Genomic DNA, 27,444 nt, shown 5'->3' on the forward strand with positions numbered 1-27,444 from the left:
TTACGTCAAGTAAGGTGACGAAATAATATGTAATGCAGTACGGACCAGAATAAGCTATGCTAAGCAAAGTTCTGCTCTGGTATAAATGCTGCGGTTGAAGATAAGGTGATATCTAATGGGGGTATTTGCATTGCTTATCGCTTTCTTTTCACAGTCTTGTCCTTCTGTTATATAAAAGAATCCGAACGGTCTTTTGCCACTTCAATTTTTGAACTTGAAGGTGCTGAAGTAAGTAGAATAATTATCCACATGAATCCATCGACAATTGGTCTTTCCGAAGATGATATCGAAGCTGTAGTTAAAAGCTATATCAAGGACAAAAGAAATCGCGTCAATGGCAAATTTCGGTTGGTGTCCTACCAAGTGCGGCGTCTTAGTGAAGAACCCGTAGGTTATTTAGGTGATCACTATATACTTGACGTGAATTTGCGTGAAAAAATGGTTCATTATTCGCCAGAAGAGGAAGAGGAATACGCTGAAGAAGAGTACATAAGCTTCTTTTTAAAAGTACTGCCAGAAAATGTACCAAAGTTGGCGGACTACATCAAGGAAATGGGATGCTTTCGGAAGGAAATATTGTTGTACAAACATCTCATTCCAAGATTGCAGGACGTGATGATCGGTACACGAGCATTTGTGCCCACGGCCTACTACACAAAGGAAGAACGAATGGTGGTTTTCGAGAATTTAAAAACGGACGGTTACAGCATAGTGCAAGGTACGAAGAATTTGCTCGATTTTGATCATTTGAAAGTGGCACTCCAAGCAGTAGCAAAACTGCATGCCTCGTCCTTAATCCTGGAGGAGCGCTCTGGAGCTCCTATACCGAAATTGTTCGTAGGGTACCTGAACGAAAATGCTTATGTATATGATGATGATCACGTGCGTAAAGCTAACTTAGAAAATGCCATTTACGTCCTGTGCGAGATGATTAAACGCATTGATGTGTACGCAAGCTTAGAACGACTAGATGAGATACTAACTAAGTTTTCGGACGTTGTGCGGAAGATTTATGACTTTAGCATACCCTCGGTGCTATTCCGTAACGTGTTGAATCATGGCGATTTGTGGAGTAATAACGTGATGTTCCGGTACGAAATGATTCCTACAAGCGTTGAAAGTAGTATGTGTAGCGAAGGTAAGTCTGTTGGACCTTCTTACTGAAACCCGTGGATGAGAAAGTGAGGGTTTTAAATATCTCTTCTTTGCGATTCCCATGATAAGGGCGTCTGGCAGAGTTCGAGAAAGCGACGTCCGACCGTGAAGAATCGAAGGAGCTAGAAGCAGCTGCAGCACAGGCATCGAAACAACCAGCCTGTTCTAACGGTGAGCGTCGTCGACGAAAGCGTTCATCCATCAAGAAGCCAAATCCATTCGAAGTGTTAAGTTTAGGTAACTGGTCCGAACCGGGTGGTACTCGTCCATCGAGTTGCATATTAATCGACTTCCAAATTGCACGTTACGCACCACCGGCCTACGACGTTCTATCCTTATTAATGTCCGCAACCACAAGAATCTTTCGGGAGCGTTATCTCGAGGAGTTGTTGGATGTGTACTACGACGCTCTGCGTGCTGAACTCGATTGGTTCCATCGGGATGTGCGAGAGGTTTTTCCAAATGGTTTCCCTTCCTTTCACGATACGTGTGATCAGTATCGACTCGCTGGACTCATCGATAGTGTACTGTACCGCCATGTGACGATGCTCCCGGTCGAGCTCGTAGCCAGATGTCGCGAAGAGCATCGACTACCTGGCTCTGTTGGCAGCCCCCACCAACCGGGCGACCGAAACGCCGGAGTGGACATTTGCCTACAAGCTTGGTCCCAATACGATGATTATCGGTTACTTATGACGGATATGTTGTCCGATTTGGTCGACCGTTATATACTGCAGGTTTGAAGAAACAGATTCTATGGTGCCCGGATTATGATAGTTTTCCATAGCAATAGGCATTAGTAACGTAGACCAAATCAGATCGTGATGAGAAAAAAAGGTTTTAATTTAAGACATTTTTAGCCAATAGCTCCGGATGAAACACATACCAGTAGAGGCAACACACGTTGATTTTCAGGTGGCTCAACTGACTTCATCTGGTATCGTGCGCGACTTTCGACGAAACTCTGCGCCTCCCCCTTGAATCTAATAGTAAAAGAATTACTTTTTACAAATGGGAAAATGGATATCGAAGCTGTACTGCCTCGCACGGAGTATGACGCATCATGTGTACTTTTCACTAGCCGAAAATATTATTGAATCATTGTTCTTTAGCCACTTGCCGCTTATACCTAAACGCTTTACAAAGTATTTATTATGTTCTTCGGGAGATTTCAATAGCTTCCTAAGGGGTGACGAGAAGCTTTCGTAAAAATCGAATGACCGAAATGCTTGCTGAGTTAATCGACACATATTGTTTGTAGCGTATGTAACATTCAAGGGTTGCATTGTGGCTAGGCAGTTGGAAGAGAGGAATCATTAATAATTCATAATACACGTACAATGCCATTTCCATCAAGCGGGTGCGAGAGTTCATCATTCCGTATCTGCAATTATGTTAAGAATTCGTCATACCAACTGTATCATTTAGTCGCACTGCTTCTGAACTGGCCACCACGCTACCGTCACCATGCGGATTGGAAACATCCTAAAGGAGTACTTAATAAATTCCACGTTTCATGGTGTTAAATTTATTGCTGATGACTCTTACCATGTTACAGAGCGGTAAGTGTTAGCATATGTTTCCCAAAAAGTCAGGACAAAACATTTAAATTATTTTATGTTCCATGCAGCGTCTTTTGGATAGCATGCGTTATCATTTCTTGGATTGGGTCTGCATTTCTCATCGATGCTTCACTCGAGGCATTCCAAACCAGTGCTATTTCTTTCGTGGTGGAAACAAGCTACCGTGACTGGAACACGCGCTTTCCTTCGATAGCAGTGTGCGAAATGCGAAATATGGAAAGAATTCAGGCCATTGCGGATGAGTAATTGTTTCGTCCTTTTAAGCACGATGGACAGAAAATGAAGGCATATTTTTTCCATCCTACCATTAGGCTGTGGGGTGAAGATCACGATTTCGCCATGGAAGAAGTACTGAACGAAATCGGTTACTTTCGCGGAGAGTCCTATCACACCGTCAACGAATGTACGGGGGAAGACAAGGCAGAGAATTGCTTTTCCGATAACTTTACCACATACGCCGAGTTGGTCCGGAGTTCGTGCGAGGAAACGCTTGAAGATTGCTACTGGAATGACAAGCCGTTCGATTGCTGCCGATACTTTCAGCCGATGGAAACGGAATTGGGTTTGTGCTATGCTGTTAACTCGCTGCAAACCAGCGCCAAGCATCCAATTAAGCTTAATATGATCTCAAATAAACACACCGGGCCGGGAAAGCTGAGCATTACCGTCCTCACCGAAGCGTACGTCTACACGATCGGTGAGGAAGAGGTTCCCAATTTGATCACCCCGAAGTCGGATGTTCTGCTTGTAGATCATTACATTGCCTACAAGAGACATATATCCATCAAGGACATCGAAAACGACCCGGAGGCGAAGCAGGTCAGCGTGGCGCAAAGGAAGTGCCGGTTCGCGGATGAAAATAACCTTGATGTCCATCGTTACTACAGCTACAGTGCATGCTCGGTCCAGTGTCGTAAGGATAAGCAGCTGAAGATTTGCAACTGCACCAGTCATTTGATGCCAAACACTGGTAAACATGTATCTAGTTTGTGGGTTAGACAGCATTTTACAAATTGAATGTTCATATTCGTTTAGATTCATACTTGAAGTGCAACATGTCGGGTTTAATTTGCCTTAATGAGCATTACGAAGACCTCACGATTGTCATACCCAGGTGGGCAGTCGGCCGCAAGGGGGTTGTTTGTGATTGCTTACCTTCGTGCACAGAGGTGGACATCGGTATTGTGCATGATTCACGCGAAAGCATCTTCGATTCTGACCGACGCTATTCTACTATCGAGATCCAACTGTCCGCTCTGCCGACTGAACGTTACAAGAGAAATGTGGTCCGTGGTCGCCTCGACCTAGTCGGTAAGGTGTCGTCCCACTCTTATCGGCACATAGATTTAGCATATTTCTCATTTATTTTGTTTTCTCAGTGTCGGTCGGAGGTACAACGGGGCTATTCGTTGGAGCCAGTTTGTTGTCGTTTGTGGAAATATTTTACTATTTTTCCGTGCGACCTTATGGAACGCGATACATGCGCAACCAGAACCAAAATACAGCACAGCCCTAATACTATTCTGAAATAATAACCGCGGGACTACATTACACCGTACCATACCAAAAAACTGGTACGGTCAGGTGTCAAAAATCGATTCTGGTATGGTGCGCTGCAACCCAGAAGTGCAGGGTGCTCGCAGTCACTTGACCGTACCAGTTTTTTGCCTGACCACGCTGTAATGTGGTCCCGCGATAACAAAGCTATATATTTTTAAATATACTTTAAAAAGATAAATAAATAATCGTTGTATAAAGTATTCTGTAAATATCTGAACTGCATAATGTTTGATTTCCAGAATCAGGAAACTTATGTGGCAAAATTAAACAGTTTACCCTATTGATTTATAAGAAATAAAAAATCATGCACCTTCTTCTTCTTCTTCTTGGCGTAACAACCGTCTTGGTCATACCTGCCCGTTAAGGGCTTAAAAGACTTTTTCCCTTTGCGTACGTGGATTGTCAGTCCTCTCGTACAGGGGAGGGTCCGGTCTCGGTTGGAATTCGAAGCTACGCCGTCGAGGTGGTGAGCCTCGGCGCTCATGGCCCAATCATGGCTGTCGCGGACCCCCAGCGGAGACATCATGCATGGTAGATGTTTTATTGGGATTTTCCAGTTACTCCCTTTTCCCGATATATTCTATAGAACATCTCGTTGTGACTGTTAAAAGGACCCAAACGGTATAACAGATGGTCGGGAAATGCGTATGACTCATCGCCATGATGTCCTCCTGTCTCTTTTAGATAGAGTTTCCGCTTATGTTTGACAATTGAATGTACCCAAAGATTTTGGAATAAGTCACATAAATCAGATCAAATGATTGCAGCATGTGACATAAAATAAAACTCTTGTTACATCGGTAAATAGTATATTTGGGGTTTTTTAAAATCATTTTTCCAAGCACTTTTTTTACCAGAATGAAGATAGAGATTGTTAGATGCGATATGCTTATAACACAAACGAACCCAAAATCGTTGGGGATTCTATTTAGTTCATACGCTCAAACAATCACACAGTGTGTTTATGGACATACTTGTATGTAATTTTGCGAAACATTTTACCATGCTTCGGCAATCTTATGTTTCACTGATATGGACAAGTTTTTGAAGGTTTAAATTAACGATGGGTTGTAAGCTGTGGAGTTTTGTATTTGGTCGGTAGAATTATTATTTTTTATTATGTTTCAAATGCATTCAGTTGTTTTACCCAATTATTGTGAATGCTCCACGGGCAGGTCATTAATAAATCACATGTTATCGAAATACGTTGAAGTGCGTGTATGGACAAAACGATAGTGTGCATGTCAATGTCGAATCGAGGCAATTAGTAGATTACCAGGTGCATCCAGGTGTTACTTAGGCATGGATCTGTACCGACACTCGTTATCAGCGCTTCACCAATCCGGACGGTGACGGTGATTCCATGGCAATTCCTCAATCAAGATCCGAGCGTTGACTTACTAGTATTAATTAGCCTCCAGCTAAACGTGGTTACGATAAGGGTTTGCTGTCTATTCTGTTCGGAAGATTGTCGATTATAGATAGCGGCTCCGGGTATCTTAACGAGCTTCGAGTGCACTCGTACCAATCACTCTAGTGTCCTCAATCGACCTCGTCGCTGAAGAAGAGCTATGGTGTAACGTTGGCGCACCTGGCCACCTAGAAAAAGCTGATAGGAATAGAAATCATTCCTGCGTCCCTTACCAATTTATTGGTTTTTGTTATTCTTCCGTGATAGCGCAAGTTCCTTTTATCTGCGTCCGCGATTTCACACGCAAGTGCAAATAACAAGTACAGTGGACAAGCACTGCTGGAAGAAAACACACTTCGACACAACCAGTACACCACTTGATTGTACTGAAGCAAATGATCTTTGGTACTGGCTGTATGCGTCACCATAGGCATATGCAGGTAGTACACGCGCACTTGTTCCATATCTGTCGTTGATGACGAACGCGACGCTACGGTAAAACCACGGAGTCATCCCCTTGGTAAGTGCAAACTCGCGACATACTCTTTATTTTACGTGTGCCGCAGGTGTAAGACGTTAAGGCTATCGGAGTGCAAACACGGAATGGATCAGATAAGACCGAATTTTAGATGTCTGCCATCTCTATTTGACCGCGATGTCGTTGACGAATCCTCCATTAATTTGCATATTAACACGAGGCGTCATAATTTTGTTTCAAATATCTACGCTTGTAACACCTTAGGAGTCAGTTCAACAGGCTCTTAATTTGTGTCTTGATTCTACGTATTGGTAATTTTTCTTTTTGTAGCGTGTAGCCTTGTACCTTTGGCCTTTATGTTACCCAAAGTGTTATGCGGAGCAAACATTCCTTCAGACCAGGATATTATTCAACACCACATATCCGTCTCCCAAATGAAAGTCGGTTTCATTCTCCTGTGCGTGGTGCCAATGCAACAAATCTATCACGCTGCAGCTACAATCGCTTCGGAATCAAGACACGAGTGGGAAGCCAATGAGTATTAGTCGGATACGGGCACTCCTCAAAAGTGAATGATCCCGCAAAACTGGGTGTGTATGCTTTCGATCGTCACGACCATTGCTCCCCACAATGGAACATCACTTAAATGCGCGGCCTCGGCGGTGAACACGTGCGGCACACTTTTAGAGACAAATGCACGAATAGTTGCTAAAATGATGCTGGAGCCGTCGAAAAGCAATACTCGGTGGGAATGATGATGACGGTGCCGGCATTATCGGTGACATATCCTGTTAGTTGCGTCTGAAGGCTGGTAAAAAGATAAACACTTGAATTACTTTGTCGAGATTATGAGGTGATCGCCATAATGATTCTAACTAAAACTCCGTAGTCATAGAAATATTTTGTTTGTTTCTTAATTTTATTTGTGTTTGCTCCTTGCTTTATTCTTAATTTTGTCTTAACTTGTACTACATACAGTATAGTGTACACAATAATTTATTTCTCTCGTGGCCAACCATATACCTTGCATGCTTTTATCTTTTATTTTCAGAGTTTACTCTTTTTAAATATGAGGAGGAAACAAATAAATTCCTAACTATTTTAAAGTGAGCACAAATACAAATACGTTACTTACCGGTAACGGCCTAAAGCTGATGGAAAAATTAATCCGGTTCAAACAAAAAGGGTCAATTCGATGAAATGTTAAAAGCTGTTTTAGGTATGCTACGTTAACACGGATATGTAACTCAGGCGAAAGTTAATAATATTAGAAGTTACCAGGATTGCTAGCAACATACACAACTGCAGCAGCAAACTATATTTTCTTACTCCATTGCCACAGATGTGTGGTGTATTTTTGCATACGTTTTGTGTAATTATTTTCATCGTATAAAAACATATGACTACAGATCACAGAACATTAATGGAATTAATTAATTAAAAATAAGAGTTTATCATCCTCGATTTCTCATATGCAGTAAAACCCTACTAGTCTATTTTAATGTGCATAAAAAATCTGTGGCAAGACACTCGTTCCCTCAATTTACCTCCACAAGCTGCCATCTCAAGTCGAATCTGCCGAAAATCCACGGCACGAAGAAGGGGAACCATGGGATGTGGACTGTTCATCAAGTCATTGATAGTATTTATGTATATATTGCATCGCATGTAAGAGCTCATTTTATCGTTTAAACAGTTTATCATAAAGATGTTTAAGATGACGTCGTGACTGTATCAACCATCTGTGGAAAAAGAGAAGAAAATATTATGGACTACGGGAAACTTTACTCACAAGAGTATATAAACTAAAGACTTTAGGTAACTAAAGAATAAAGACGAAATTGAACACCGGCATTTGTTGATAATGGAAGTATGGAGGCAGAAAATAAGTGTTTGTAAGTTAGCTAGATTCCTGATTTAGAAAATCTCGCTGCGTGGTATGACCAGAAATTGCTAAAGAGGCAAATTTTTCAACTGCAAAAAAAAAAGATGATTGGATGACAAAATCGTGGTGTCTCGTTTCATTTACGGATTAAATGCTGCTGCTACAGTGAAAATCCATTGTGGTTGCTTTTTTTTTTGATAAAGTAGAGTAAGTTCATGAATTTACTTATTTGTTGGTGCCCCCCTTTTGAAGAAAATGCGTGCGATGAGGTGATTGAGGCAATCACCAGCGCCGGCACCCTCCCAAGAAACACCCTTCAGCAGTATTGGTGACTTCATTTCAATATCCTCTTGAAATGCAGGTGTTCAGCTAAACTCGCGAGCGCCGCCACGGAGCTGGCGCCGTTGAAAACATGCTCCGCCGCTACATCTCACCCCATTCGCCGCCATCCCCCCCCCCCCCCCCCTCTCCCCCCATCCAAGGTTTTGTGCACTAGGTACAAACAGAAAACAAAAAAAGGAATGTCCGTACCGATTTCATGAATGACAACGGATAGGGATGAATTCCATTAAAACGACGCAGCCGATTGGAAAATTATGGTTCAGAGAAAAGCAAGATTATTGTTGATTTTTAACTTTTTGGAGACGATCACATACATTTGAGAGATTGGGACTGTCCTTCAAGACTAGTAAGCCAACTAAAACTCCATATATCTCCATATCTGTCTACAGTCGGTTGCAGCTATGAATATTATTTTCGCACGATTTCTTAGATAACTGCTTTCTTAAAGATATCCGGATACTTACACTGGCTGCAGGTGTTGGTTCACTGATGACGGAAGAGTTCGAAACAGTGTTAATGCTGGCGTTGGTAGTGCTGGAGGTTAGGATGGTGTTTGGAGCAGCAGGTCGTACGCCTAGCGGTTGTCGTTGTCCTATCGGCGCAGATGCGTCTGATGATGCGTCTGCGTGTGCGAGTGTATTTTGCAATTCGCAGATGTAGTCTATGACGTTCCGGATAACCTCCAACTTGGACATTTTGCGGTCCTTCGCCATGAAGGGAACCAGGTCCTTGAGCTTCGACAGGTACATCTGAATCTCTGGATCATTTTCACCTTCCCTATGCCGCGGGCGTATGCGACCATTAGCAATGGCAGGAACAGAGGCACCAGTAGCACATACAGCTGTGATGGCCTTCATTGTTTAATGCTTTTACCAGATTTCGACACAAATGAGGCAGCTTTTGATAACACACAATAGCGCTGAATACTAAACTTCGTCTCAAAAGAATACCGAATATATTACACTTTACTTTATGCACACACTAGAGGGCTACTTCACTCACTCTCCGGATTTCTTTAACAGCCTTATTCGGTTAATCGTCGAGCGCCAACCAACTATAGAAAGGTACAATTATTTCACAAGATTGACTTTCAGCAGCGTTTGTTTTCATTGAAACTGAATTCACCGAGTTATGATTGGAATCGATTTATGATGAAGGTGCTTACAGAGCACTTCAACATACAACGTCCTGTTCCCACGAGCGTTTAGTGGACAATGTTCATCAGAAAGAGTCTACATGCTCGGATGCGGGAGAAATAGACTCAAATATCGTAAGCGAGAAAGGAAAAGGCGCTGACAAGAGCACTGGAGAGAAAAGAGAGAGAAGGAAGAAAGAGACATGGGAAGGAGGCTGCAAAAGGGTAACGCATGCGCACTCGCTTTAACTCGCGTAGTGCTTGAATGGGAAACTGGTCGCTCTTTCTTGCATGTCGAATAACGAATTCTCTTATGTTTTACTTCTTTTTCGTGCAACGTAATGCTGTTATGGGTATGTAAACATCACGAAATCGTCAGAAAGCATAAACTATGGGAGCGAGGTTTCAAAGCATTTTTTTCTGTTAAAAAATGGCTGCAATTGGGGTGCGTCGTTTGCTAAAGATCAGTTTTTTTTTAAATCTTGACCACATTTACCGTATCTGGATGTTTAGCCTGTACATATGCTAAAACATGTAATAGTACAACAACTGTATAATTTTAATACATATCCTCTGAGATATTTACGAATCACAGTCATTTAATTTCTTGGTTTTAGATTCGACCTTGTATTTAACCTGTAAGAATGTATTTAAACTCAAGACGAGACATCACGCGTTTAAAAAGAATGACATGAATGGAAGAAGAATGGTGCTGGGAAAGCGTAGAATTCCCACATGGAATGCTTTTCAAGGGTCAAAGGCTCGTACCCGATGCCTATGGGAAAAAAACGCATTTAGGCAAGAGGCACAAGTGTTCAAAAGAATGATCAACTGAAAGCAAGCAAGCGGATTCCCTTCAACGTATGCCTCCTACCTCAGCATGCGTGAGTCCTGTTCTTCCTGGAACATGTAAACCGTGACGGATCGCAGAGTACGAAGGAAGGCATAAACGAAGCAGAAGGCAAACCATAATCATTGAAGATTGAGCTCAAAGAGAGAATGGAAAAGAAAGGCTATCCTCCGTCTCGTTGAAAGTTCAAAAGTAGCGGTCTTGAAGGCAAGAAAAAACAAGTTATGATTTTCTCACCCTTACCTTGGATTCAATGTATCCCTGACGAAATCTGAGCGCGATGCATCTTGATTCAAGCGTTCGTGGTTGTGCACTGTTCTCTTTACCATGTTGGAGCTGGGGTTTTTCCTTCGGCTTGTTCTTTGAGAAATGTTCCTTTTTGGCCTGTCTTGTTACCCACCTTTTCTGACCCTTTTTCCTTCTAGACATTCGTTCAGCAAGGGAAATTTAGATGGATTAAGATTGTTAAAAGAGTGAAAATGTGCATTGTTTTGTAATGGATTTACATTTGCGTTTACGCATAATGAGTTAAATAGATAGTTCAGTTATAGTATATGCATTGATACTTTATTATTTTGTTGTCTTTTGAAAACTAGAAGCAAGTTCTAGACAAAAACTGGTCTAGAGAACCTGAAGGAAATTACATTACGTTAGGGCTCAAGAACTCTGTTGTTGCTTAGGAGTGTGTGATGCCGTATGCACCGATATTTTAGATGCACTAGGATAAAGAAAGATACTAGTCACGTGGCTGGCTGCATTTATTCGCGGAAAGTGAATTAGGAGAGAATGCTAGTTTAAATAATCCACTTGAACGATAGTAGAATATCGTTTTGATGCAACATAACAATACTAATGCTTGTTTGCGCAAATTTTCTCATCTCCTATTATATTTTTATTGAAAAAAGTACTGATACGGAAACGATGACACATTGTGGTTATGTTAAATTAACAAACTATGTCCGCGGGACTACATTACAGCGTGCCATACCAAAAAACTGGTACGGTCATCGGATGTAAATAATTTATTTTAGACAATATTGGATATATGTCGTTTGACATATTGTAGTGCATTTATCCTGTGAAAAATTACCCAGTTCACTTACCCAATTTAAAGTTATAGTTTCAAATTTTAAGCATAAAAACTGGCAACTCAAAGTTTAAAAATTTAAATTACGATCAGTGATAAAAATTCAAGATAGGTCGAATTACAAATTTAATGATGGTAACCCTGTTTACAGTTAACTGTCAATCTGATCACAGCAAACAGTTCAAATGCTTTGGTTACATCGTTCCAAGAAGATCTGTTCATTGCATTTATCTCAACCATGTGGAAATCACACAACGATCCTAACCTTCTAGCTACACGCACCAGAGGACCTGAGGTTGCTGCTGCCAGACGGACATTGTAAGTACACATTTTAATATGCTAAATTTTGCCGGCACATGATGTGAGAATCCGTGTTTCAACTGAATTTATTTGATTAAATCATACACCATAACTGATGCCAACACATAAACATGACTATCGTTTGTTCAGTGTTTCTAAACAAACTAATATCTAAAGAAACCTGTATTCTTATTTCAGGTTCCGTCATGCTCGAGTGAAGCCTACATGATTTAAATCACTACACGGTGTGTGGAAATCACACACCGATCCTAACCTTCTAGCTTCACCCACCAGAGTTGGACCTGAGGTTGATGCTGCCAGACAGACATGGTAAGTACACATTTTAATATGCTAAATTTTTCCGGCACATGATGTGAATATCCGTGTTTCAACTGAATTTATTTGATTAAATCGTACACCATAACTGATGCCAACACATAAACATGACTATCGTTTGTTCAGTGTTTCTAAACAAACTAATATCTAAAGAAACCTGTATTCTTATTTCAGGTTCCGTCATGCTCGAGTGAAGCCTACATGATTTAAATCACTACACGGTGTGTGGAAATCACACACCGATCCTAACCTTCTAGCTTCACCCACCAGAGTTGGACCTGAGGTTGATGCTGCCAGACAGACATGGTAAGTACACATTTTAATATGCTAAATTTTTCCGGCACATGATGTGAATATCCGTGTTTCAACTGAATTTATTTGATTAAATCATACACCATAACTGATGCCAAAACATAAACATGACTATCGTTTGTTTGGTGTTTCTAAACAAACTAAAATCTAAAGAAACCTGTATTCTTATTTCAGGTTCCGTCATGCTCGAGTGAAGCCTACTACATGATTTGAATCACCACACAGTGATAAAGGTTCGTAATTTAATTTATTAATCTTTGTTGTAAATTCACTCTTGTGAAAGAATACTGTTCGGTAAGAACAATAAGATGTAACACGTTAAACGCACGCTACACTACGGGAAAAAGCGTCAGTCGAGTTACTAGCAGTGAAAAATTAGCTTAGCGCTTAACGTGTAAACGAGATCATTATAAAATGCAAGGAAGAGCTATTATTAAAGCAAATTGATTCTTTCTCTCTAGATGCAATAACTGCTGTACTTCCCGAAGGTTCCGCAAGTATTGGGTAAACTGAAATGGTAAGGCAATGTCCATTTTTCAATGGGTGAAATTATTTTAAATGGAAGAGAGATGTTATGTATATCCGTGTTTCACATGAATTTACTTGATTTAGTTTTGTGATATTTCTGATGCATTATTTTGTACTTTCCTTTGTGACTAAGCAGATTAGAATTGAGTGACTTAAACTCTTCTATGTATATTGTCTTATTTCATGGTAATTCATCGTTCCATGGTGCTGATTGCTTTTGTGCGCGATACATCTCATCGGGCAGATTCGGCGTGGCGTCAAACAAAGCACGTCTAGGTCTGTGAATGTTTTACAAAAGTGAGTACATTTTAATTTTGAATAAATTATAAATCTAATATATAGAACAATGTTCCTATCTATGGTTTGAAAACTTACAGTGATGACATGTAATTTTTAATTACAAAAATATCTAGATATCTTTTTACTTTTCTTCGTCACCCAAGCTTAACGACTGAAATTTATCCGTGGATTTATCCGTGGACAGAGGTTGATTTCCTCAAAGCGACGCGAATTACGCATCCAGGGCGACATACATGTGTAATGCAGATGTTTGTATACAATCTAAAAATATCATTGACGGCAAGAAAATTACATCTGCCATCAGGGTCAGTTGGATATAGGCATGTAGTCGTAATCTAAAACTCGATACGACTTAGTCCAGCAGATTACCTCCGACATGATGGCTCGACGAAACTTAACAGCATAATTAAATCGGCCAGCTTTCCGGTTGGTTGGTCAAATTATAAATTTTTGTGCTATTTAAGCCATTGCGCCACTTCGTAACCAATCTTTACATGCTTCGTGGGCACGTTCACAAAGTAGATTTGGAAAAAAATAATTGTTATCCGATTTAATACCTGAAATTCTATTCGACGCTCTAATTTTCGGTGTGCTGATTTCCCTTTGTGATACTGTATGTATGCCCCAAAATGCCAACTATTTTTAGTATGGGGATAATGAAAACCGTAAGAAAATAGAACACGATGGTGGTATTTGCGGAGTTGAAGCCATGAACCAGTTCTGTCGGATGGAAACAGCGAAATGGTATACTATAGTTTACGGTGATATTTCTACCATGATTGTAACTATACAATACTTGGTTGCTTAGACTAGTACCCTACCTTAACAGGACGATAGTTTTCAAGGGATAAACCTTTAAAAACATACCAGTATTGAAGAGCAGCCAGATAACAATTTATAAGCTATTGACTAATCTACACTTGATGGCGATCAAGTCTAGCAGATTGCCTCTTACAAGATGACTCGTCGGACTGACGGGAAATTTGTATATTCTGAAAGGAATGATCTTCAACTGATCTGGTACCTGCGCAGAATGGGTATAAATGCTATTGAAATATTGAAACGTCCGCGGAACGGATCAGATGATATTGGTTTTAATCCACGACGGAACGACAAGTGTATGTTATTTCTAAGATTCAATAAGGCATAAGCCAATCGTTACTGTAGAATTATTCACACACACACAATTTACGGAAGCGGTTGCGATTTCGGTATCGCTAAATGCACGCCAATGCTAAGATTGAAGCAGAGTGCGTCACTACTACAGGCTTTTACTGTAATTTTTGGTATGTGTACAAAATGCTACAGAATGCGCGCAGTATTGTAGGTTAGTTAAATTGTTAGTTAACTTAGAGATTTAAATGTCATCTTCGAATCAATATGAGTTGTTTAACAAAGTATAACAACTCCTGCGCTTTAACAAGATTCATGTTTATGCAATTTCATAAGATGTCCATGATTCTAGTGCTTCTAACCATTGAAGCCAATGATGAATCCAGAGCAATCGCCATTGGTATGCACAAAAAGGCAAATAAGATCGCAATTGCCATCTGATTCTTCACCCTAAAAGATGCCAGCTTTGATTTAGTTTGGCTCAATGACGCGTAGTAATGATACAAATCGATATTCATCAATAAATCCCAAAGCGGTGTTAGTAGCGTTTTTTTTCAAGGTTATACTATTTACGGATGGCATAAATGGTAAAGAGGTTAACTTGAACGATCTTCCATGTAATTATAGCGAAAAAGCAAGTGGTTCGCATACGTGCGGACTTGCTGACATGTGTTAAAACATTGATCTTAATATTTGTGCAACCGATAATCAAAAATAACCACCCATTCGCAAAACAAGACCATTGCTAAAACTCTCGGTCAGTCGATCTTGATCGAACTAACTATTTCCACTTCCTGTCCATCCGAATAGATCGTTGTTACCGGCAGGTCGTTCAGTTTATATAATACGCTGCTTAGTTATAGAAAAGTTTTCGATCGACACCTGCCGCAATTGGAATGTAGTTGAACGAGCGCAGATCATAAAGAAACAAAACTCTTATTAAACCCTGCACTGAGTAAGAAAATGTGTATTTGTAAGTAGTACAGTTCAGATGCTTTTTCGATAGACCAAACTCTAGAATGTAGAATTTAAAGGGATTTCATTTAATATTTTTGTAGCTTCATTTATTTGTTTTATGTTTTTGGGTTCGTACACATTCTTTTATCATTCTGTGCAGCGGCATGATGATAGTACTAGTGAAGATCAATACACAATGTACACGTTTTGCACAATTAATCACGCATCAAAACATGACTTCATAACCAAAGCAAGCCATCGAATTTGTTATAAGGGATAACAGTTATACCAACAGAGGTGAATGTATGCAAAATAAAAACAATAAATTTTAATTTTATTATTTTTAGCACCGCCCAGAACGCGTCGAAATTTCCACACACATTTTTAAAGCATGTTGCGACCAGTTGTTGATATTTTTAGAAATTTTATCTTGTCCATTTGAATGTTGTCAGTATTGATTTTACCTCGGTCTGGAACAGACCTATCCATTAAGCATAGAGCAGTGTGTAAGTTTTTCATTTTTCCCTGTGAGAATTGTTCAACATTTCGGAGCCTCAGAAAATTTTTTCATGCTTCAACTTTTGTAATTTCTAACTTGCAGTTGTGTACGGAGATCTACAATGAGTGAAACACGGAACTTGATGACCACATTTTTCATACTTATTTTCTTGCTGCTACTCCTTTATCTAATCTACGAAGGATTTTATCAACCAGATATGTAAAACAGCACTATTGCACTAGCCAGCTTCGAATGGCAACAAATAAGCATTTAGCACTTGTTAATAACACTTTCTGCACCAGTATATTCTATCTACGATGCCATTTCCACCTTTCATCTTGATTTTCGGCAAATATATGTTTTTACGCGAACGATGTTCAACATTGTTGAACATTAAAAGCTAGGATGGCAGAGATTGTGATCATGTTTTTAATCAGAAGCGATGGATCACTTTGCATCACCGCAATTTATCTTCACCGATTTTTTTGCAACTCACTCTGCACATTAGTTAATAGAGGAATGTTCCAAATCTCAATCAACTTCTTTAAACCATGTTGTGTCCGCGCGGTAAGTTTGAATATTACAGACCTTCCTTATCGTAATGTGCTTTTCAAACGAATCTACAAAACGTTTCCGGTGCTCCACAGGTGTTGCTGCTATACAATAGTTTTGCAACTCGTACTTGGATTTTATATAGAGTGAAATACTACCGTAACATTGTGTACACAAAAGCCATGAAGAAAGAAGACAAGCTTTCAAAGGATAAGCTGGACCGCAAAGTACGACATCCTACAGCATCATTTTCTACCAAATCGATTATCATGAATCTGATTATAGCATTTTTTCTTTACTTGCTGCGGCGTACGATAGGTCTGTATATTTGTTATGCTGAAGTTTTCGCTCAAGATTAATTTGAACTTTTTTTTTTAGAAGCTGGTGGGAAAAGTGCGATTACAAAGTATAGTAAATTTATAAAATAAATGTGTATGCCACCAGACGGAACACAAATAAATATTCTTATATGAGAGTCACCTTTTGTTTATTACCACACGTGAACCAATCCGAACCATACAAGTTTGTCAGCAAATGCGAATAAAACCTATGCTGAATTTTGTCTGAAATATCAATTCAATTGGTGATATTGTATAAAATGTATTTAGAGTTACAGTAAATATGCACGTACACAGACCCTTCCCTGAATCGTCGGTTTCATCGTATTACGAGCCTTGATTGGCATAGCGTGCGAATGCTATGTTTGTAGCGAGTTTTTCCTTCAAAAATAATTGAGTATTTCGTTTGAAATTTGTTGAACACTTTCGAGCTAATTTATTCCACCTCTTACACGATTTCACAACGTCAGGGTGTTGAATCGCAAATATGTATGAATATAATTGTGTTTTTACAGAAACCAAAAAAGTATATAAGTTGTTTTTCTACGGTGATTGACATGCAGATCTTATCTGTATATTGTAGAAACCGTCAAATAATATGCGACAGCTTTGTGGGGAGCAGTAGAGCACACGTGAGAAAGTTGGTAAGGAATGTATGGTGAAAATGACTGCAGCTACGAAAGGAGAGACACGTACATCCGCACACGTACAGAAGTTATGTATTTATGTCGTAAGATGTAGCCATTTGGGCAATGACTGATAGAGAAGTTTTTGTTTTGCTCCTGATAGAGAAGTGTAATTTCGACCGATTTTGTTCTGATTTTTACAGCTCAAAATGTCAAAGCTGCTTTTGTAACAGGAGCGAAGGACACATCAGAAGGTAGCTTTAAACTCCCGGCACGCGATCCTGTTACCTTCTGAACGGGGTACCCTCCTGGTTTCGCAACGAGATAGGTGAGGCGATTCGCAAGTCGATTAGTGTGATTAAGGGAGCGTTGTACGGGATCGAAAAAAAACTTAAGTGACCAGTGAATGTTAGAGCATAAAAGTTATGTACAATAGAATTTATATCTTATACAGTGACATATTGTAATGGAAAAACGTTGTTGCAACTGGATATCAAATAAATCTTGAAAAGTAATATTTTGCCATTCGGATTGCAATTTTCGCTTGTAGTGAGTGAAAGGAAAACAATCGCCTTGTCATTTACACTTTAATACTTTATTAGCGTTTGATTTACAATATCTTAATATACATACTCTCGCAATGCGTTCTTGATAGTTAAAGATTATCTTATATATTACTAATTATTGTTATATTTTTAAAGTTCTGCATACGTCCGTTCAACTCTTTCCAGAGGTCCAGAGTCGGTATTATCGGTATTATTGGTAAAAGCTTTTTCAATCTTCCATCGTTAAATATTCGCATTTGGAGCATACTATTTATTAGTTTAATGTTGGAAATTGGATCGCGTTAAACTTTTAGTGTTTTATTTCTCTTTATGCGTTTTTGAATGAAATTCTCAGACAATGAATCAAGATTATGCTGAAACCAAAGACATATCGATTACTACACGCGTGCGTGGTTCGGCTACTACATTCACTCCCAAATTTTCGTTTACTATCATCATCTATTCTTCATTGAGACCATAGCTCCAGAATTGTAATTAAAACTGTAACCGGTTATTACATAAATTGTGACAAGGTAGTCTCTTTTGAACTAATCTAAGGTTGCATTTGAGGAACACAAAATTGCAAATTAACGTCATTGTAACAACAGAATCCCTATCTGTACGATTACATGCTACTTTGCTATGAGATATTATGTATGTGTTACTGTATGTCATACAATGATATCTGAATCCCGAACTGATATTATTTGTTAAGAAATACTGCTTTCCTCGCAATACAGTTGCCCAGGTATTTTTAACTTGTTTATGGTTATATATGCCTAATATGTTTTAGTTAGATTATTTATTTAACAATAAATAGTTCAATAGCTTTTCAATATTATTCAACAAGAAATACAGACGGTATTTTTTTCTTTGACTGACATTATCCTATTTCGTTTTTTCTGCCTTATTTCCACATTGTTGGGAAAATTCTGCCAAATGAATAGCATCTCCAGGTGGTCTTTAACAATTTTACTTTTGTCACTGCAATAATAAAGGCATGAATAACGAAAACACGTCGGATGAACGATAAAAGCGTTGGCTCAAAATCGATGTACATTGCTAAACTCAACATTATATATGATCATCCCTAAGCTAGAAGTGGAACTAAAGTTAAAATTTTCAACCGTTTTATCTCTGTTATGAACTTTTAATGCAGAACATTGAGAGTTATGGATGGCAAACTCCTTAACTGACAGGGTTTATGTGTAAAACTTAAAAATAATTGTAAAATTTTGAGTTTGATTTGAGGATGCACATGGACCAACCATGAAAACACGTTATAGCGCCCCCTCCTATGGAATGACATAGTTTTTGGTTTGCCTATGACATGATCGTAATGTTTGTGTTTTCAACGTATCTATCTATTGTATTATCTATGGCTAAACTGTTTTTGTTAAAAGTGCACCAAGCCTTTTCTACCAACAAACTTTCATCGGCAATTTATCGTAAATGCCAACCGCCATGATCCATTCGGTTAGGGCTCTTAGCCGTTATGGACTTTGATTTAACAGAATTTAAAACAGCTCAAAGTAAATAAATAATTTCAGTGGGAGAGAGGTTTTCCACGGACATTTTATGTGAGTAGTAAGATGTACCACTAGTGTCAACCTATCAGAATGAAAAGTAACGCAAGTACACACATTTGTGTGCAGGATGTACAGAAGACTATTGAAAAGGGTATTATACAGTGCTACCGTGTGTCTTGATGATTATACGTGACTGTCTACGCCAGTCGGGCCAGTTCACGATCCCAACTTCTTCATCCTCTGATCGGTGCTCGGTTGGTTGTTGCTGCTTAGTCCTTCTTGTCATCATCAGGATCTTTCAGCGTGTGCCACTGCGCAATCGGGCGCCTCGGGGATGCCAGCATGTCCGACCAGTGACGAAGCTCAGTGCCACTTGCGTTGTATCCTAGAACCACCTTTCCGATTGGTTCTGAGGTTCCGATGCGATCATAGTCCACCACGGTGACGACAAGATTCACTTTCTGTTGGTGTGATAAAGGATAAACCGTTAATAAGGCGCATCTGGAGAGCTCACCGGTGATACTGTAGAGACTCATATACACAATCATTACGCCATTAAAAGGTTAAAAACAACCAAGGTCTGCACGATCAGGGAACGTTCGTTATACCAGACGCTGGGAAGGAACACTCGCGAGAGTACGCCTTCCTCGGAACGCTCGTCCTGTCCATGATCTTATCCTGCCATGCACTAGTACTGTTATAGGGTATAGGTTTTTACATAGGCTTGTTGTTGGGTGGGTTTGTTGAGAAAAAAATAGTTTGCATGAATTGAAGTTGAGTTGCAGCGTGTTTGTGTCTCAGTGTACATTGTAGGGTTAGGTTTAGCTTGGTTTTGGCTTACTGAAAGTGTAACATAGCACTGTAAAGGTGTAGAATAGTTTTCGAGTGAACAATACAATGCACATGGTACAACATGTGTACGCACCAGTTATTATGACTGTATTATGTTTGCAGCACACGATAACCAGTTTCGGCAACCCAAATTCAGTACAAATATACGTTCTGTTTGCAAACTCCTTTTTTTCTAATGTATTTAAAGGGTGGCCTACGTAAAGTCCTACTGGATTCGTTGAAACCTGTTTAAATACTGGTACACGGAAATGTATAATACTCGATCAAAACTGTGTTTCTCTATTTGAGATATGGAGCATGTGGCATGCGCAGCATCTGTATTAGCGTGTTGCATTTAAACCATTGTGTGACAACCATTCTAGCATCGCAGTACCAGTGTCGCCGTTGGTCAAGTTCGGCGCCAGGTCTTAACCAGTTTTAGAATCAGTAAGACTTTCTTCGGGCATATACAGTTTCCGATGTCAGCATGTCGGATACTGTTGACTTGCTTTTGCTGTTGTTCGTGCCATGTGTTCTACCTGTCCTGGCTTTTTTCCGGTGTTGTCTATGTTGCTTGATTGTTTGAACTAGAGAAAAGCAGTGTCTAAAAAATGTCACGCTTCTGTGGTGGGTACAAACGAAGTTTAAAATCATCCGCGGCAAGAGCGCCCATGATGAACCCATTCGACACTGGAAGTTGCGTCCATCGGCGGATGGGCCAACCCAGTTTGCAATGGCTTGACACTTTGGGGATTTTAAACTTGTCCGTGGAGTTCGTTCTGCTGTACTAGAGCTTTTTTGCGTTACTTGAATGAAGTGTGTATTTATATTTGTTTCGTTTTAGTGTTGTTTAACGTATATCTGGTACCAAGTGGATTTTATAGTAGAGTCCAGAGTGTACTTTTTAACATTACAACATTGGTTTTCTACAACACAGAATAACTATTGCATTTATCTTACTCACAAAAATTGCCATACAAATAACATAATATTTGGTGGATAGTGTATAAGAGGATTGGATAGGGTGCAAGGCCTTAACGAATGTATTCTTTCCCATTGAGTGAATGCAAAATGAAGATTATAATTACACTAAACAAAACGAATCGACAATGCTACAAAGAAAGTTGTTAGTTTTGTCAAACCGTAGTAGGGCTAGCCACAGAATGCGCAAGAACACATACGTTGGCCTCATAGGACCGCCTTGCACCATACCAGGCACAGAAAAGATGGGTGACATTGTTTCGAAGGAATCATGCTTTTAGATAGTTAAATTGTAGAGAATACTGTACAATAGTTTAGGTTGTCCAGGCAAAATCTTGGCAAACATTTCTATAAGTCTTGTTTGATATATACAATATAAATACAACACAACACAGAATTTTATATGATAGTAGAATACATTCTCGCATACTTGTATTTGTTCGAAAGGAACTTCAAATGAGAACGACTCATTGTAGTAGGGGTTTAGTGTACATTTTTTGATACTAGTCTTTTTCTTTTTCAAACGCTTGCCATTCTGCATCAGAGCTATCTTGACGTATGGATCTAGAAAAGAGAAAGAACTTGTTAAAACAGGTTGCCAACTCGCTTACTGCCAGTGGGAGCCCAGCAGCGATGATAGAATTAACTAGAGCATATGGAAACATGGGTAAATCATATAACGATAAGAATAGCCCACCTGATAAGCCACCAACATCCATCTTCTTGAGATTTTTCGCTTCCAAGATAACGACAGTTAATTTACCTGCAGTGGGTACATAACGTAACGAGAAGCAAATGTCTCCCAACTTATTTTCCTGCAAGAACAACAAATAAAGCGTATTTTGGTGTCAAAAACAGTATAATTATTAAACACTAACAACATATTTCTCTAGCAGCACAGTCATATAAAATCAACCAAAAAAGACATCTTTAGGATATCATGCTTTTTTGATTCTATTGAAACCAGCGGCAAAGTTAATGAATAATTGGGATATTTGATCACTACGTGCTTCTAAGATTTAGCATTTACACTTTAAAAATTTCACTCAGCGATACGTTAATCCAAAGGATTAATCAGGTCGTTATGCGTTGCATAAACTTATTTTCTATATCATAAGGCGGATGCAGTTCTATACAGTACGTTGCAAACGGGTGAGCATATATTGTTCGAATAATGTTCAGTTGCTGCTATCAGTATGCATGAGAACGTCGTTGACTAATTAACCATTTTCACTGAACCTGTTAAATGCTAGAAGGGTGGAAAACTAACTTGGTCTGTGACGCCACGTCACAAATCGCTGACTAACACAAATATCTACCCTCATAAGCAAACTATTTCATAAGAGGATTTTGTTCATGATGAAAATTATTCAGCTGTTTCGTAGTTCTCTCTCTTTAACATTATTGTACTATTCTTAGTCTTAATTACTCTTACTATGTAACATATTACCAATATAATCATTATAGTACTTTTGCAGCTGGTGAGTTGTATTCAGATACCAGTGACCTGAAACTTACTTTTTCTTAGCTTACTAACCGATCGAATTTTGAGACTTTCGATGTAACTATGATTGAGATTATCTTGCTGTTCCCTTGAACGCATATGGAGTAGTATGGCAATGTTGAATAACAAATCAATGCAGTCATATTTATATAATATTGCTTATTTTTGGTTTTAGGGGCAAACATGTCTAGTTTCATTAATTGCTACGTATGGCCATTGTTAGTTTAGCTTTTTTTTACAGCGCCTTATGGAATTTCAAAACTAGAAAATAATATAGCTACACTAATGGGTAAAAAAACTATTGGTATGGACGATCCTAAATATTTTCTAGTCCTATCATATTTTTAGTTTGGTGTTGAAAATACGCCAATATTAACAACATATCTCACAAAATCAACAATTATTCAAAGCACAGTGCCAAATACCGAAGCTAAGAAATGCTTCCGTTCACACCTCATGTTTCTATTGAATGGTATACTTTACGATTAAAAGGACAGACACGATTTGGGTTGGAACGTATTGCAAAATTAAAGTTTTAAATTTTTGTCAAATAAAATATACTTTCAGGAAGACACCCAGCTCAAATAAAATGGTAAAATTATAGTTTAATTTTTTATGACATAATCAAACGAAAACAGCGCGAATGAAATTTAGTGAAAGTGAAAAACTATAAACAAAATATGAACTAACGTAGTCAGAGGCACTTCACAGTATGGAGAGCATGTAATCTTACTATAAAGAAAATAAAAAAATATGTAAGTTAGGAAGCTCCGTAACCGAACACCGAAGAGCCGATTGGCTGTGATGGTTTACATTAACGTACAAAAATAAAAGCTACGCTGAATTAATGGGTATGCTTTAGGTTTTGTATGGCACAATATTGTACACTATTTTTTATGAATGAACACGTGGATGAAATGTGGATGTAATGATCATCTACGATCGTCAAAAAAATCTACAAAAATGTACGAGCAGAACTTGACTACGCTAAAGCAGCACTACACGTTGCCGGAAGGATTAAAATGGGATGATACAATGTTTGCTGATAGACAAACTCGGAAAACAGGCTTATTAGTGGTAAATGTAATGTCATTCACAGCTTCGACAAAGAAAGAGAGATATGCTTTACATTGCTAGCGTAATTAGAATGGTGGAAAAGGTGACCACAGTACTGGGTTAAAACGGTTTGTACCACTGAGAAGAATTGGCTCTATTTTTGACCAATTCCTATCTCGTCGTGCAGAGTCTGCCATACGCACTCAAAAAAAAAAAAAAATGCTGCTTGATTCGTGCCTTAGACAGTAGCTCATTTACTGGAACGAATGTGTACAAATAATTTACATTGAAACAAAACTCTTTAGGAAACTTGACCGTTCGTTGCGAAGGGTACAAAAAAGGGCTTCGATGTTCATTGAAAATGGTATTTTGGAAGTACATCCTTCAACATATTTATTGTAGGTATCTTCATAACACACATGTTTTAAAGTACACAAAGCTATACAAAAGCCAATACAATCAAACAATATACAGCAGCACTTTAACTGGGTAGGTGGTATTGAATAGATCTTGATGGAAACAATACTTACGTGTAATTGTTTTATCGAGTTATATATTTTGAAGCAGTTACATGCATATAAAATATTTTAGATATTTTTTGATGTAGACACAACCATTCACAGGCGTAAGCACAGCAGAGAAAATTTGAGGAAAAAGAAAAAAAAACAATTTACGTCAATTAAATTATTTTCCAAAAATCAATCTTAGACCATGATAGACAAACTTAAAACTATTTTAACAAGTGTTCATTCAACTCATTTCAACAACTATACTGGATACCGGCCGGAAAGGATTAGTTGCGTTGTATGTCAATTGTAGTCGATTTTTGAATTAAATTCTATTGAAAGAAGCTCACATTTCCGAGACGTTGGACATTGCTTAAGATGATGTCATTTTCTCCCTTGCATGCATATCAAGAGCCGCTGTTATAATGTAAGGTGCTGGGAATTGTTAAAATGAATTGAATTGAGCGCTGCTTGAAAAAAAATTTATCATAAATTATTGTGTACAGCTTTCAGAACAATGAATGTTAAGTATGAAGCTGTTGAAGAAATAAATAATTTTAAAACATAATCATAGTTTTATAGTATGAATATCACGTCAAATAGAAAAATATGCTAACATGTAAGCAATATATGAAGAATGAAATGTAATCCAAATTAATTGAAATCAATAATTATATGATCTCTATTGTTGTCTATTTATCAGGGGTTTAATTTTTTTGTAAATAAGTACGATTTGAACTGGGTGTAAGAAGTAAGAAAGAAAAGATCAAGTGTTAAGAGAGCGAGAACAAGGGCGTTCTTAGCTGATCACATATTACGCCATTATAACCTTCGGCGATAAGAATCCGTACGCGATTCGCGGAGTTTGGTTCGGTGCACATTATTAAAAAAACAGTTTCATTCAGTTGTAACCTTTTCTTTTCTGTGCTGATTAAAGACTCAAAAACAGGCTCAGTATGCGTGTAATCCACATTAGAATTGACGTGTTAATATCGATTACATGTAGATCATATGTACGTACCTGTCCACCTTCACCCTCAACGCTTTGTAATTCTCTCCATTCTTCGATCGTTTGCGCCAAGTCGATCTGGCAGAGCGGCACCTTAACCTCCCCGATTTGGTCGTGTTTTGAGAAGCGATCAAAATCAAAAATAGCGAACACAAGCGTCTTATTCATGGCTTCGGCGTATGGAAGGCTCTGGGGAAGAAATGAATTGATACGAAACCACAAATTTATTCGTTTGATGCAACTTACGAAGGCAGATACTTACTATTACACTAAGTACTCTAGGGGTACTCATGATCAAATGTTATTAGTATTATTTCCAGTCTATTAATAAGGTCAAGAAAGTTTGAAATCTAACATGTGCTCTCATTTCTAAATAATGTCGTAAAATGCCCCCTTTTGGGTCTTAGTTGTGATAAGTTATTTTAAAAAATTTAACACAAGATCGGCTGTGATGACTGTATATCCTTTTCAACTTTCTGTTTCCAATACATGTTGGATGCTTCTTTTGTCTGATTTTTGGCGGATAATAGCTTACCTTGAACGTGAACGATTCGTTGAATACTGGATTCAACGTTTTCCGGTGAACCTTCGTTTCAAACTTTTTCTTCTTATCGGGCAACAGGTATACTTTGACGTATGGATCGGAAGTACCGCCCATATCCAGAGCAGGAAGCTCTTCCGCTTGTATCACGGTGACGGTGAGGGCATTTGAATTGAAATCATATTCCAGCTGTAATCAAGAGTTTTTTCGTAGTTGTTGAGTTGAACATATTGAAACAAATTCCAACATGCAGGCCTTCATTTGAAGGACCGACTTATTGCTCTTAGTGTACCTTATACTGGAGTTTGCCAAGCTTTTGTTCGCTCTGCTTGCTTTCGCCCTCATCTCCCTCTTCTGCATTTTCTGTTAGTTCTTCCATATCGGGTTGTACCTTTGAATAAGTACAATCAGATAGGGAAGAAGAAGAACGGAACAGGGAAAATAGAACAAATACGTATAAAAAAGGAAGCATATTAGTACGCTTGCAAAGGATCCCCCGAGCTCACTACGTTACAACAATCTAACATTAACAGTCATCAAAGTTGGTTCAGCCTTAAAGAGGGTTTTACAACGATACAACATTTTTAGTGTGAATACGCAATTACAATGCACCTGTACACTGACACTTAATGAATGAGATTCTACTGAATACCTTTTCTTTGTATGCTGAACCTAATAATTGTACCGATTTCAAATCAACTCCTTTCATGCCCTTCTTGCCATCTTTGGATCGTCTTTTGCGGAAGCAGCGTCGAATACAGAAACCGCATATGCCCAGGATAATCAGTACTATGAAGATGATGATGGAAACAAGACCCCACGTTGGAATGCCCATCTCGTGCGCCAGGGCCTCGGTCATCTCAGCCGCCTTATCTCCCAGCTTTTCCGCCTCACCCTTGGTCGGCAACGCTGTGCTGAAGTCCTCATTCTCTTCTGCAACAGGGTCGATGTGAAAAGCAAACAGACACACACGAAACGATCAATCATTGTATTTAAATGTCGGCATGCGTCGTAGCATGGTTGTTCTTTGATGTTTTGAATCAAAAAGGATAAACTTAACGGACGTTCGTGTTGGCTCTTTTAGAGTGGGCAAATGTAGACTGTTCCATTTATCATCAACTTTCAATACAAAGCTCAACTTGTACATCCCAGCAATGTGAGATAAAAGAAACAAAGATATAAGGAAGCCATCCTTATCGGTATCTTTTGTAGGCCATTGCACACAAATTCAAATGGACACTCACAGCTGGTACTTAGATTCTAAGCATAATGGCAGAACTATGTATGTATATAATATTATTACAATATTTCCATTGATGACATTATATAACCGTCGCTTCCAGCGCCATCTAGCGTGACAACGGTTGTGCAAACATGTTTAAGCAGAAAACCAATAGATTTGAATCATGTGCTCATGAGCTATACCACTTACCCAGGTCTATTTCCGATTCTGTTGTAGTAGTATGGTGCTTTTGCTTGTGCCCAAATATTTTTGTGGCCAGCGTACTTGCTGCCTCTGCAAGTTTGGTCGCATCACTATCCGCCTCAGCATCTCTCTTCCAAAGGCGAGTGTTGGGAGCCATTTTATTTTTTTT

The 27,444-nt window shown here is 38.9% G+C and overlaps 4 protein-coding genes across 4 annotated transcripts; 2 read left to right on the top strand and 2 right to left on the bottom strand.

The window, feature by feature from the left end:
* Positions 1–249: 249 nt before the first annotated feature.
* On the top strand, positions 250–1,898 carry LOC131281650 (uncharacterized). Its single transcript, XM_058310997.1, has 2 exons — positions 250–1,138; positions 1,225–1,898. The coding sequence occupies exons 1-2, from the start codon at positions 250–252 to the stop codon at positions 1,896–1,898; spliced, it is 1,563 nt and encodes a 520-aa protein (XP_058166980.1).
* A 724-nt stretch (positions 1,899–2,622) lies between these two features.
* On the top strand, positions 2,623–4,254 carry LOC131282862 (sodium channel protein Nach). Its single transcript, XM_058312405.1, has 5 exons — positions 2,623–2,717; positions 2,786–2,980; positions 3,050–3,708; positions 3,774–4,049; positions 4,118–4,254. The coding sequence occupies exons 1-5, from the start codon at positions 2,623–2,625 to the stop codon at positions 4,252–4,254; spliced, it is 1,362 nt and encodes a 453-aa protein (XP_058168388.1).
* Positions 4,255–7,715: 3,461 nt separating this feature from the next.
* LOC131289876 (protein extra-macrochaetae) lies at positions 7,716–9,615 on the bottom strand. The gene is made up of 2 exons (XM_058319218.1): positions 8,879–9,615; positions 7,716–7,929 (listed from the first exon to the last, which is right to left on the bottom strand). The coding sequence occupies exons 1-2, from the start codon at positions 9,269–9,271 to the stop codon at positions 7,900–7,902; spliced, it is 423 nt and encodes a 140-aa protein (XP_058175201.1). The 5' UTR covers positions 9,272–9,615; the 3' UTR covers positions 7,716–7,899.
* Positions 9,616–17,953: 8,338 nt separating this feature from the next.
* Positions 17,954–27,432, bottom strand: LOC131282182 (synaptotagmin 1). The gene is made up of 8 exons (XM_058311589.1): positions 27,282–27,432; positions 26,502–26,782; positions 26,142–26,240; positions 25,844–26,038; positions 25,321–25,497; positions 21,931–22,048; positions 21,664–21,797; positions 17,954–19,882 (listed from the first exon to the last, which is right to left on the bottom strand). Exons 1-8 carry the CDS (start codon positions 27,430–27,432, stop codon positions 19,691–19,693), a joined length of 1,347 nt encoding a protein of 448 aa, XP_058167572.1. The 3' UTR covers positions 17,954–19,690.
* Between the last annotated feature and the right edge of the window lie 12 nt (positions 27,433–27,444).

This window comes from Anopheles ziemanni, chromosome 2 (genome assembly GCF_943734765.1).
Source record: "Anopheles ziemanni chromosome 2, idAnoZiCoDA_A2_x.2, whole genome shotgun sequence".
In the NCBI taxonomy this organism is placed as follows: domain Eukaryota; kingdom Metazoa; phylum Arthropoda; class Insecta; order Diptera; family Culicidae; genus Anopheles; species Anopheles ziemanni.